This window comes from Tachysurus fulvidraco, chromosome 5, assembly GCF_022655615.1.
Source record: "Tachysurus fulvidraco isolate hzauxx_2018 chromosome 5, HZAU_PFXX_2.0, whole genome shotgun sequence".
NCBI classification, from domain to species: Eukaryota; Metazoa; Chordata; class Actinopteri; order Siluriformes; family Bagridae; genus Tachysurus; species Tachysurus fulvidraco.
In genome coordinates, this window is record NC_062522.1 from 7,718,624 (window position 1) to 7,733,073 (window position 14,450).

General features: G+C 36.5%; 1 protein-coding gene across 1 annotated transcript; it reads right to left on the minus strand.

Annotated features, from left to right (window-relative positions):
• Positions 1–3,119: 3,119 nt before the first annotated feature.
• On the minus strand, positions 3,120–13,490 carry LOC113647642 (galectin-6-like). The gene is made up of 16 exons (XM_047813606.1): positions 13,336–13,490; positions 13,127–13,212; positions 11,975–12,179; positions 11,750–11,863; positions 11,608–11,625; positions 8,752–8,787; positions 8,615–8,641; positions 7,566–7,592; positions 7,361–7,396; positions 6,376–6,411; positions 5,579–5,614; positions 5,178–5,213; positions 4,952–4,981; positions 3,868–3,956; positions 3,557–3,722; positions 3,120–3,454 (listed from the first exon to the last, which is right to left on the minus strand). The coding sequence occupies exons 1-16, from the start codon at positions 13,378–13,380 to the stop codon at positions 3,308–3,310; spliced, it is 1,134 nt and encodes a 377-aa protein (XP_047669562.1). The 5' UTR covers positions 13,381–13,490; the 3' UTR covers positions 3,120–3,307.
• Between the last annotated feature and the right edge of the window lie 960 nt (positions 13,491–14,450).

Consider the following 14,450-nt stretch of genomic DNA (forward strand, 5'->3'; position numbering starts at 1 on the left):
AAAGTATCGACTGCAGTAACAGCAAAGGTGTTCACCTCTGGAATTGGATGTTCAACAAGCACATTCTCATGACTCCACTTTTTGCTGCAGCTTGCGCAGAAGCCTGCATCTCTACGGCTTTCAATACTGCTTCTGATTTTGTTCTGTTTTCATTTTTTTTTTTACATAACTATGTGCTTTCTTACTGTCTCCGCCCCTATTTTGTCATTGCCTCTTTCCCTTATGTGCCTTGATTAATCAAACCTATTTCTAGTTTAGTTCTCAATGTACTGTATATTAATATTTCAACCCTTATATGTTTTGGCATTGTTAAAGTATACAATCTGTTCATTCTGTGTTTGTGGCATTACTAAGCCTCATGTTCTGTCTTCCCCGTTCTCTGTGTTGTGATGAAAATCTAATTAACTTGACCATGACAAGATCACAGCCTGCGTTTTTGCCTTGTGTGACCAAGCCTGTTTTTGCTTTTTTGCCATTTTCAGTTTTTGTGTTTGTTTTCAATGAAGAAATTATATTAAATGTACGTTTACAGCGTTATCCACAGCAACATAAGGGTTTTGTCCTGCACATGTGTCCAAAAGCGCAAATGTCCAAGCAGCCTGTATCTCTACTGTATGTTCTGTGTTCTTCTATCTCACATATGATTTTATTTTTTCAGTAGTCTACATAATTTTAGCCACATAGAACAAACAAAAGTTAGGGTTAGATCTGGGACATGTGAGCTCAGCAGTGGCAATGAATCTGTCTGGGCCACTATGGCACCATAGTGTTTCTTTAGAGATTTATCTTTAGGCAACAAAAGGGAGGGGTTGTGAGGTGGCTCAGTGGTTAAAATGTTGGGCTACTGATTGGAACGATGTGTGTTGAATCCCAGGTCCACCAAGCTGCTACTGTTGGGACCCTGAGCAAGGCCCTTAATCTGTTGCTCAGATGTAGAGTATAAAATAAGATCAAATTTAAGTCACACTAGATAAGGACATCTGTCAAATGCCAAGAATGTGAAAAGTATTTTTCCTGTGACATCACTGTCTGACAAGGCTTTAGGAAAAACATATTCAATCTCAACTTACACAAAATTAATCTAATTATTAATTAATGAATTATGAAGATTATTTCCATCACTACTGTATATAACAGTTCAACTTTCTCTGCAATACGCTTTGCATGTCAGCAATAACAGACACGATGTGGCGCTAATTAGTATTGATATGCTACATTAAGTCAAACCAGAAAGCAGTGAACAGCAGGCAAACAGGATGACTCGTTGACACACTCTGACTTTCATCCTCAAAGCGACCTAATTATGTAGCCCTTAGAGATTAATGAGGTCATGACTACATGGAGAGTGTTTGAGTTACTATTGAGTGATGTAGACCTGTTTTTTAGGAGATGGAGACCACAGTGTCTGTGCAGCACATTCGAACACAGAGACTTTTCATCGTCAGATATTTCATTGACCTCTGCTAAGATTACCTTGACACGTGGTGTGTAGGGCTCAGAAAGCTAATTAATCCCTTCTGACCTGAATTTTCCCTAGGATTGATCAAAAATGAACCGTCAGGCTCTTCACGGAATATCCCTATCCAATTTAACACTTATCTGAAGAAGTTTTGTATACGTTATATAACAAAACTTGCATGTTTAATGTAAGCAATAAAGCAAGCTTATAGCCCATGCCTGAGCAATAGATGAGTTATTAGGTTGTGGCATAACATTTAGGAAATTATAAAGTACTTCCATTTTATGACCTTTTTTATTATTATTGTACAGAATATCCGGCTTTATCTTGTTTCACGATTCATTTTTCATCTCATACTTTATCTTGAGTTAATAATTAATCCTGGCTATTCATATTATTCTTATTTGCATATATAATTGGTTAAATACAGAATGCAGCTGCTCTGCTTTAAATAACTCTGCTTCAGGACAGGGCTTCATAATTCTGCTTCTACATTTCCAAATGTGAAATATTTCTCTCCCTGGGTTACAGTAGGTTTAGAATGATGATAACCTACAGTAGGGTTGCGCTCAGTGTAAAAAGCCGTAGCGCGCCTTTTGTTTCTACATATTTAGGACAGTCATTGCATTTACACTTACGGCTTTTGGCGGATGCCATACAAAAAAAAAAAGACTCTATCAATGAATTCATCAACACTGGTTCATTAATACCATCAACCTACCTTAAAGCTCTGTCAGGATCTTATCCTGAGAGATGTTACCATTGCCCTGAGAGATAGGACCGGTCGAGCAGTGCTAGTAGTGGCCGAAGGGGAGAACAGATCTATGTGTATGGATATTGCAAAATCCTGACCTGGGGATAAGACACCTGGGAAGACCAGTAGTTCAATTTTGCTTGGATTGAGTTTCAACTGATGAGCTGCATCCTTCATGAGATACCCGAAAGAGAGTATTTGTTCAATTTCCATTTATTAATTTGTGTGTGTAAGATATATATATATATATAGATATATATATAGATATATATATAGATAGATATATATATATATATATATATATATATATATATATATAGAGAGAGAGAGAGAGATTATGACTGGTGTTGTTTATTGTAAGTGTTTGCCTTTTTGGACTCCTTTTATCATTTGTAATGTTGCTCCCATTTAAAACAGTTCAGCTCAAGCCCAGACATTTTTAGGGTCATGATTGAGGGCTATGTCCCGTCCAGAGACAAGCTGTTTTGTGTTGAGGTTTTGTTCAAACCGACTATCGAAAATACCCTCTCTAATGAATATGTTTTTTTTATTATTATTGATTACCCATATAGTGCTATTTTCTGATTGTGTAGCCTCTATTTTTTGATTGGCTGATAAGTGTCAGGCTCAACTAAGAACTCCAGGGCAGACGCGCTTGATTCCTGCCCGGTTCCATAGAGACAGCGGTGCGGACAGATACGTTTTGGGCGCTGCGGCTTATTAAATATATGATAAATATTCAAAAAGTTTTCCTGCATGAGAAAAACAATGTGTGGTGGGAGAACACCAATAGCCCTGCAGTAAGTATTGTAAGTGTGTGTGTGTGTGTGTGTGTGTGTGTGTGTGTGTGTGTGTGTGTGTGTGTGTGTGTGTGTGTGTGAACTCTAATAGAAGCAGAGGCATGTAGAAAGTATTATATTTTTATTGTGGAAGTATTGAAAAAGTATATGACGTTTAAGTTTAACACTGTGTTAGCTACAGATGGCAGCCGGGAAGCTGATGGTAAGTAGTTGACAATTTTCAGTAACATTCATTACACAAAACCTCCTAAAGGTTAACACAGGAACAATGCAAGATGCACTGAGAAGGCAGACTCAGTAATGGATGTATGAGAGCTGGACGTCTCCTCCAACCTCCAGCATGTCGATCTGATTGTAAGGCCGGAAGCGGTGGTGGAAATGGCACATGTGTTGCCCATTTACATACACCTTAAACTTCTCTTCAGAACAGCAAATGGAGATCTGCAAAAGGTAATGTAAGAGAGGAAAAACAAGACCAGCTGTTGATGGATGCGAAGTATAGCAACAACACATAAAAACCTATCCATGTCAATGAATCCTTACCTCAAAGTACTGTCCTGCCTGAAAGGGGTTGAAGTTGAGATCTACTTCTTCCTCACCCCAGGAGCCATCAATCTGGCAGTTACGGACTACATATCCTTCTCTAATTCGAGGGTGAAGGTGAAAGGCAATGTTTCGTGAGGCGCCAACTATTAAGTTAATCCAAAACCTGCAAAGTATAGGCAAAATGTTTTATATTCATCAAACCATCTATACTGCTAAAATGTAATAGTGTAACTTATGATTGTAAATCACTGTGGATGAAAACTAAGGCTCTCATGTCTTCAGGCTCCTTAATTTTATCTTGTTGTTACCTGTCAGCTTGATAAGGCACCATGCCTCTAATGATAATGGTCCTATTGGGTACCATCCCACCGGGGATCATATCTGAATAGGGAATGACCTAAACATACACATCAAAACAAGCTAACTTTTAGTATAACTTTCATTTAGCCTGTAACTTAAATCTAAGAAAACATGCATTTATCCATTTAAAATATGTACTAAGAGATCTCAGGCATTGTTAGAGTTTATTTGCTGTTAACTAAGCGAATTTAGTGAGTAACAAGGTTTAGTTGTAGGCATAGATTTATCAACTACACAAAACGTGAATCCGTGAAAGTTAAAGGTGAGGTGCACGATGTTTGAAAGCCAATGTTGACATTTGAAATCACCAAAACAAACACGCCCCTAACCCAAATGGGTTTCACCCCTGTTTTGATATCTCCGCCCCACACATACATACGCAAAACACTATTACGGCGGAACCTGCCGGGGCAGCTGGCCGAGGGGATATTTTTATCAATAAATGAACTCAATGAGTAATACTATGGTAATACAGGGAAAATGTGCTTTTGTAGTACTGTGTTTCACGCGGAAGACGACGTTCAACACCTAGAACCCGAGGCAGAGGTAATGGCAGGTATCCGCCATGTCAATGTTTCAATCGCTTTCTGCTAATGTCACATGTGACAAGACACGCCCCTTTCTGCTAATTGGCTACATGTTTGTTTTGTTATTTGGCCCGACTCAGATTTCTGAAGTATTTTTCAAACATCGTGCACCCCGACTTTAAGGACATTGCAATTATTCTAATTGTTTCATTACCATCTATAATTTGGGGCACTGGGTTGTTCTTTCTAAGTGATCTTGTCTTTCAAGATATCATTACTTCTCATTACTTCTTCTTAATGAACTGCAGGAAAGTTTCATTTTGAAACTTCCTGTTAAGCATATTATATTCCAAGTATTTCAACGAGGTGATTATGTTCATGTAACATCTTGTGAAATGCAACCAAAATGTATTTTTAACAATGGTTCATGCATATGTCAGATGGGTTTCATATATTAAAGTCTCCTACAAGCTTGAAAGCTAAATAAAGCCTTCTATCAACTTACAGGGTTGAAGATTGGCTGCAATCCCATTGCCTGATGATGAAAGAAAAGCAGTATATGGAAACACATTAGAAGCAGCAGCCGAATATCTATACTGAAGTGAAGCTGCTTTGAGACGATGTGAATAATAGCGTTATACAAATAAATTTATTTGTATTTAATTCAAAATATTTAAATCTAAGAACAAAGTGGGCATGAAATGGAAATTTCTAATGTACAGTATACTTACCGGAAGATTCCCTCCTGGATATCCCATGTTTACTCCCTTCAAGAAACATACATTAATAATTTTTGTGTTATAAATGTTAAATGTTAAAATAAAATAAATGTTTGACTGGTTGGTGCTTCTTTACATAATTCGATAAAGCAAGCACTGAACATTTCACAATTTACAAAGTGTGACACACGTCATAAATATAGTATCAGTACATAAAAATCCAAAGGGGAAAAATATTTATTATTACTTATTAAATTATTAAATAAATAATGCATGACCTGTTGTTAAATAATCAGTGATCATGTAGTGTGACCATTAAATACAATTAAATGCATTTAATTGTATTTAATACAAAATATGTAAATATAAGAACAAAGTGGGCATGAAATGATAAATCTCTAATGTATACTTACTGGAAGGTTCCCTCCTGGATATCCCATGTTTACTCCCTTCAGGAAACAGAATTAGAATTCAATGTGAGTATTTTTGTTGATCCAATATTAGTCATTAAATCTTGATAATTATTAATGTCTGTTTGACTGGTTGGAGATTATTTAAATAATTCAAAAAACAATTACTGTAAAGTTCAAAATTTACAAAGTGTGGCACATGTCACAAATATAGTATTAGTACATAAAAATCCAAAGGGGAAAAAAGATTTATTATTAAATAAATGACGCATGACCTGTTGTTAAATAATCAGTGATCATTCATTCATTCATTCATTTTCTATCGCTTATCCGAACTACCTCGGGTCACGGGGAGCCTGTGCCTATCTCAGGCGTCATCGGGCATCAAGGCAGGATACAAACTGGACGGAGTGCCAATCCATCGCAGGGCACACACACACACTCTCATTCACTCACACACACACACACACACACACTACGGACAATTTTCCAGAGATGCCAATCAACCTACCATGCATGTCTTTGGACCGGGGGAGGAAACCAGAGTACCAGGAGGAAACCCCAGAGGCACGGGGAGAACATGCAAACGCTACTCACACAAAGCGGAGGTGGGAGTCGAACCCCCAACCCTGGAGGTGTGAGGCGAACGTGCTAACCACTAAGTCACCGTGCCCCCCCATCAGTGATCATGTAGTGTGATAATTAAATACAATTAAATACATTTTATTGTATTTAATTCAAAATATGTAAATATAAGAACAAAGTGGGCATGAAATGATAAATCTCCAATGTATACTTACTGGAGGATTCCCTCCTGGATATCCCATGTTTACTCCCTTGAAGAAACAGACATTAATAATTATCAAGATTTAAGGACAATATACTGTATACTAGTATATACTAATATATTGACATTGAATTCTAATGTCTGTTTGACTGGTTGAGGATTCTTTAAATAATTAAATAAAGCAAGTACTGTACAGTTCACAATTTACAAAGTGTGACACATGTCACAAATATAGTAATAGTACATAAAAATCCAAAGGGGAAAACAAGATTTATTATTAATTATTAAATAAACGTCCTCTGTGGGACGAAGCCTTTGGACGTCCACTGAGCCGAGGCCGACTCTAAGAATCCTGAGACATCTCCAGTTAGACTCTGTGGTACTGAGGAGATCAGAAGTCCTTGAACCTCACACCAATACAACATTTGTTTGACTGTATATTACAATCACACCCCCAGTGTCACCCATATGAGGATGGGTTCCCCCTTGAGTCCGGTTCCTCTCAAGGTTTCTTCCTTTACCAATTTAAGGGAGTTTTTCCTTGCCACTGCTGCCCGAGTCACCTCAGACTTGCTCATAGGGGAATAAATACATACACACTGTGAACTATATACAACTAATAATAATCTAGAATTTTTATTCTGTTAATTCTTATTTCTTTTATTATTCGTTAATTCCTTTATCATTAATTATGTTTACCTTCTGCTCTGTGTTTATGTTCTGTAAAGCTGCTTTGAGACAATGTCTATTGTGAAAAGCGCTATACAAATAAATAAACTAAATAAATAAATAAACTAAACACATGATCTGTTATCACAGGAAAATAATCAGTGATCATGTAGTGTGACGCAGCACATCCTGAATGCTCTCCTTCAGCCAATCAGACTCATTTCTGACTAATCCACATCAAGAACTTAACAGTTCTGTGATATAAAAGGGATTCGTCATGCAGGAAGTACAAATAATCAGGCATTCATACGTCATACACTCTCTCTTACCCCCATGCCACCCATTCCACCTCCTGGATAATTTCCCTGCAAGTACAATGTGTTGAATAATTATGAGGATTTTAACTCAGGCGCAAATATATATATATATATATATATATATATATATATATATATATATATATATATATATATATATATATATATATATATATATATATATATAATCTATGATATGCTATGGCGATAAACTTACCCCCATTCCACCACCAGGATAAAATCCCTGTTGAAAATAATCAGTAGCTAACTTAGACACATAGTTTCACATGTGCAATAAGACAGTTCAGGTGGTTTCTCGAGAAATATGACATATCCGAGGCAAATTGGCTTTTTTTTTTATTTACTGAATTTATAAATTATGAATTACATTGATTCAAAATTTCCTAATACTTTACATACTTTGTGAATTGTTTCTGAGGTTTTCCAAACTCAATATTTGGTAGAAGATACATGTAAAGCATCTAAACATATATACAAATACAGACATGAATAATAGGCAGACTTTTGTTGTTTGCTAAAAAAGGGTATGGATTTTAAACTGGATCTCTCTCTCTCTCTGCGTAATTGGAAAGTGTTTTTATTTTCACATGATTTGTGCTCAAGATTGCTTAAACCCAAACATGCACAGATAAAGATCATTAGCGTGATCAGTAGGTTGCCAGGTTTCAGCAAAACAAACTGTACTACTAACTAACTACAACTCTAGTACCCCTACATTTGCAGGGATTAGTCTTAGGAGGCATATTTCTGTTATTTTTTAGTCTTTATTTGGGTGTCAGTTTAGCAGTGGTGCAAATTTTTGAGTTATTTCTAGTCACCAGAAAAAGTATTATTTTTTAGCGTCTATGTCGCACATGTACTTTGTTCTGAAGTGAACGTTCTGTGTCAATAATAGTGAATTATTATAAAATGCTGCTTAAAGACACCACACACAGATTTATGGTGCCAGCTTGTTAAACGTTTTGTAATTTAAAAAAAAAAAAAAAAAGGAAATCTTGCCAGTTTTGTTTGCAAACTGCTGTTATGTTAGAATTGTGGTTTTTAATGTGCGAATGAAAAAAGCAAACAAATAAACAAAAAACCCTTCTGATCGGAAAGCATACGAAAGTGTAGCGCTGCCGTGTTGCCGCTCTTTGGCCCTTGAGCAAGGCCCTTAACCTTAAGCTGTTCTTAATAACAGTGTCTGTTAAATGCCTTAAATACAAATACAGATGTGAACATGGATACATTTTAAGTGCAACTTACCCCAGCTCCACCTCCAGGATATCCTCCCTGCAGTGAGAAAGCAGATTAGTACACATCACTAGTATCTCTATGCTCTGCTTTACAAGATGCTTTATGCAGGCAGATACAGATGTATGCAATTCATTTCATGTACTCACCCCAATGCCACCCCCCATTCCTCCTTGCCATCCTCCCTGTGTGCGTTAAAAGAATCAAATGAGTAACAGCATTATTTCATCAGGTTTATCCTAATGCACATCTTATTTAGTGAGTTTGTTATGTGTTGTAATGAAGCAAGACAATCTTTACTAATGACACTATATGCATGCTACATTTAGGTCTATTTAAAAAAAATATATATATATCTGGTCGTAAGGTACATTATGATATGATATATGATATGATATGAAAAAGAACTTCATGTAGCATAAACATTCTGCATTAATATTATATCCAGGATTATATGATGAAGCCTACACAAGGTCATACAAAACCTTAGGAATCTCAGGGGACTCAAGATGCCAACCCCTTAAAATGGCACAATTACACACACTCACACACCTGTTCATGTACTATGTACAATTTAGAGAAGCCAGTCCACCTACAACACCTGTATTTGGACAAGCGGAGGAAACCAGAGTACATGTAGGAAACCTCCAAAGCATCTCCCAGCACTTGAGCTGGAGGTGGGAATCGAAACTTTGAGGCAAATGTGAGGTGTCTCCTTAAACACACCGTGTTAAAGATACAGTACAAGAAAGTGATTAAACAGGAAGCAATGCATCCTGGGGTTTTAGGTAAGTCCGTAGCACAGACGTAGCCTACATATATGGTATATTATGGTCATGTGACCATCATACAGGTATGATCCTAGTCCTACAAGAAGTGTTTATCCATCAGTATACGGCGAAACTGGGTGTAAGTACGGAATGTGAAGACCACGTGAACATGGTGGAGATATGCTCGTCTCTGTGATTTATATGAGATCCTGAGGGAAACTTTTAACATTAATATAAAAAATAAAAATATATGAGAACATTTGTATTAATTGTTGGACAAATCTGAAAAATTATTTAAAAAAAAAAAAAAAAGAAAAATGAAAACTAAAAAACACTTAGAAAAACTTTTTTCCCTTCAATTTTGCCTTCTCACTTTGCAAAGATGATTAAACAAAGAAATGAATATGTTGGTGGAGGGTTGCAAGGGAAGTTTGACTTGTTATACCAGCTCATCTGTTTACTGTAGGTTAAGTTTTGCTCTCATCAAGCATCTTATCTGATAAATCACAAAACCTGTGTTTGTTCTGCAACTATGACTCTGGCATTAAGAATAAGTGCATTCTTTTCACAAAGCTCCCTGCTCAAACATTTACATTTACAGCATTTGGCAGACGCCCTTATCCAGAGCGACATACATACAGTAAATGCTTAAATCTCTAACATTGAATACATTAATGCTGGTTCACTAGGTTACATACTTAAGATACCATGAGTTTAAAACATTTGTTCAAAGTTACAATGAAAAAGTGTCAAAGCTTGTATATATATATATATATATATATATATATATATATATATATATATATATATATATATATATATATATATATATTTTTTTTTTTTTTTTTTAATGCAAAAGATAAATCGTCTTCCTCATGGACAACACATCTATCACTTATCTTCATAAAACAAAAATGTTTTATTTCTAATGTCACTATGTCTCACTAATACTTCACTAGCTGTAATCACCTTACAGTTCTACTCCACTCTGAACACTGTCACGTCTTCTCTACCTAATTATAAATGTATATAACTGTAAATACATTGCTTACCCTAGTTTACCTCAATGTATGTGTATTATCTGTATATACCTGTATATCATCCTGGTTACTGTTAAACATACAATCTACATAATGCACACATTTGCACAGACAATTATATACAGTGTTGGGCAATAACGCGTTACTGTAACACAGTTACTTTTGACAGTAACTAATACTCTAACGCTTTACTTTTTAAATAAAGTAACTCCGTTACCACATGGTTCGGTTGTCCGTTACTTTTTTAAATTGATTCATTTTGGCTGAAGTGTAGCCTACAGCCTAACCTGTTTACAGCAGCGACGCATTGTATGATTGGTGGATGCCAACCTGTAAACACGAAGACGCCGCACTGTGGGTGTGTTTCCGTTTATTCATGTATTTGCGGCAGTAACGGCGAGGCAAGGCGAGATCAAGACGAGTTTCTCCAAGTGGAAATATGCTCATTATTACACTTTAGTTGGGCATAAAGACAAAAACCTTTTAGTCAAATGTAAGCTGTGTCTTTCTGGTTCGAAGTCCTATCTACTGTGATAGACAGTAACTCCAATCTGGAGGTAGAAACTACATGCTTCGACGAAGCTAGAAGCTAACCCTGTGTCGGTGGACACACTCGAAGTGAGTCAAGCTCCTCCAGCCAAACAACAGCGACTAGGTTTTAACCGGACTGTTAGCCAGGGACAGATAAACAAACAGTTTTGTGTTTGTATAGACCATAACACATAAAAGGGCATTAATGGGAACATTAAAGAACAGTCTTTAAAAAAGTAACTTAAAAGTTACTTTTAACAATAATGTGTTACTTTTTGGTGTAAGTAATCAACAAAGTAATTGAGTTACTGTTTGAATGAAGTAACTAATAACTGTAACTAGTTACTATTTCTTAGTAACTATCACAACATTGATTTTATATATATAATTTAGACATGTTGTGCTACCAAAAATTCTTATGCACATACTAGCTGCCATAGCTTTACTTATTTGTTGTACATATATTAACATATGTATGCACCTTTAGTGACATTAGCAATTGCACATTTGTTTTCTAATATTTGGATTTCTGGTAGATGCTAAATAGTATTTCATTGCTATGTCCCTGTACTATAAAATGACAAAGTTCTATTTATCTACAGTATATACAGTGGCTTGTAATCTGATCTGTTTTAAAATGCAAGAGAAATGTTAACACACTTACCCCCATGCCTTGAATGCCCTATAATAAAAAGTGGAGAAAATATAAGACTCATATGTAGCTGCTTTGATCCAGTTAAAAATGTAAAAAATTAAATGCTCGATCAGTCAAACATTAAACAAAGTCGAAAGCAGTTCATCTTTACCCCGATGATGTTGATAGTGTCAATGGACACATCTCCGCCGATCTCTATGGCACACACTCGTTCGAGAGGCATTCTGTGCTGAAATAGGTAGAATTCTCTGCCATTCACGTTCACCTGCATATTAGAAAAAGCATATTTATGAAGATTTCCTACGCAAATAAATCCAGGCTGAAAATCATCTTTCTATTTATTTATTTATTTTTTTATCAATTTTTACATAAACACCTGATAGCCCTGAGAGTTGACGACTATGACCAACTCGAAATGCTCTCCCTTGTGGAATGGCATCTCTCTGACTTTCTCCTCTCCTTCCCATGCGCCATTCTGGAAAGTGTTGAAGACCACTTTGTCCCAGAGGTCAAAACGAGGATTAAAATGAAAAGCGATGTCACATCCCTCAAATTCACCACACTGCAGATTCACATGAAACCTGTTGTGATAGTGTAGAAGGCTAGAATTATTTACTGCCATCAAACATTAACACTGATAAAGAGAATAATGTTCTTTTAACGTGTAAATGAATGTTCCATGCTTGTGTAACAGGGCCACACATGCATCATACGTTGAGAAACCGAGATAAAATTGTCAGCTTATACTATAAGTACTGTGCTAATGAGAACTTTGTGGTTTCTTTGGATGTTTGCAATGTTGGAGTATTACAGACGTCATTCTCTCTGTGTGTGAAAAACAAACTGAAACACCTTTAAGTACACAAGGTGGGTGGTGAAGCTTAATGAATTCCCAGTTTCATACATACACACCTCATATATATATATATCTTGTAGAGATATACATATAGTCTTGTAGATATAGTCTTGTATAGTCAACAAAAGGTTATGTTTACTGGTTAAACAATGATCGGATTCAAATCACACATCATTTACTGGTAATAAAAAAACCAAAATGCAGAATGTGAATTATAATCACAATAAGCCACATCACACATAGTTAATTAATCGAGTGTTAATACAGCTAATTTCAGCAAGTAGAAATAATCAGTTAAGTAAAAGAAATTGTACATTTTTGGCAGAAAATGACTCACCCATGTAGATTTCTCACCAGACTGAGATGTTTACCAGGCACGTAGTGGAAAAATTCAGAAAGATATGAACGAAGGACAGCTAATTTTTTAATATCATGTGTGCCTGAGGTTTATAATAATGTTTCTAGAAGAACGAGAGATAATGGTGTCCGGTAAACTCCCAACTGTCCGGGATGAAAATGTGGTATAACACATGGCCAAAAGCTTTGCTTAGGTTATAGCGCTAGATAAGTAGAATGGATATAAGGTGAATGATTTTGAGCCTCATTTTTTCCATGTAGTTCCACTACCACGACATCCAAGGGCATAAAACACAATTTTAAAAAAAATCCCACCTGTTATGATGATGAATCTTTCCCTGGATATAGATGGACATTCCTTCTCTAAGTCCGCCATTGATAGGACCTACATATGGGATACTCTAAATAACACACACACACACACACACACAAACACACACACGCACATCATGCATGATATCCTACTGTATATATACTAGAGAAAAGATGTAAAGACATAAATCAGACAGTAAAAATATACTTACTGGATTATAGAGAGGCTGGTAGCCTGGTGGTGCTACAAAAGCCATGTTTTCTGAATGCTAACTATATCTCCAGATGCAGGGAAGAAAGGAAAAATTGTGTTGGTTGGAACAGGACAGAAAGAGAGGCAAAATCAACAGCCTGCTTTTATATCCATGCCTAATGGGAGGGTGCATTAACCTGTGTGGATATTCTCACTGCTTTATTTACACTAAAGATGTTATCTGCATGCTAAACTTGATAGAGAAGCACAAGACTTACTAAACAAGAGCAACTAGCCAGGGTTACTGTGTGCACTGTTTTGCGAGGGTGTGTCTGAGTTTGAGTTCAGGTGAAAGGTAAAGTCTCCTTTGTACAGTACATGAACAGTACATGTATATTGTACAGTACATGTGAACATGCAGATCATTATGTCAGGATCCAGCCCGGGCTTTGGCCATGTGCTTTTGTTTATGTTCTGTATCACGTGTCTGTGTCATCTGTTGTCTAGTCTGTGTCCTAGTCATGGGCGTAAATTTCATGTAACAGTGGGGGGGAAATAAAATTTCTCATGAGCAATGTTACAGTATAAGATGAGTTTAAGGCACTCTGAAAATTGTAGATTCACACTGAAGGCATCAAAACTATGAATTAACACATGTAGAATTATATACATACATAACAAAAAAGTGTGAAACAACTGAAAATATGTCATATTCTAGGTTCTTCAAAGTCGCCACCTTTTGCTTTGATTACTGCTTTGCACACTCTTGGCATTCTCTTGATGAGCTTCAAGAGGTCGTCATCTGAAATGGTCTTCCAACAGTCTTGAAGGAGTTCCCAGAGATGCTTAGCACTTGTTGGCCCTTTTGCCTTCACTCTGCGGTCCAGCTCACCCCAAACCATCTCGATTGGGTTCAGGTCCGGTGACTGTGGAGGCCAGGTCATCTGGTGCAGCACCCCATCACTCTCCTTCATGGTCAAATAGCCCTTACACAGCCTGGAGGTGTGTTTGGGGTCATTGTCCTGTTGAACAGGTGGTGTGTCCAAACTTTTGGAAGGTGTGTCCAATCTTTTGGTCTGTATATATATATATATATATATATATACAGACCAAAAGATTGGACACACCTTCCAA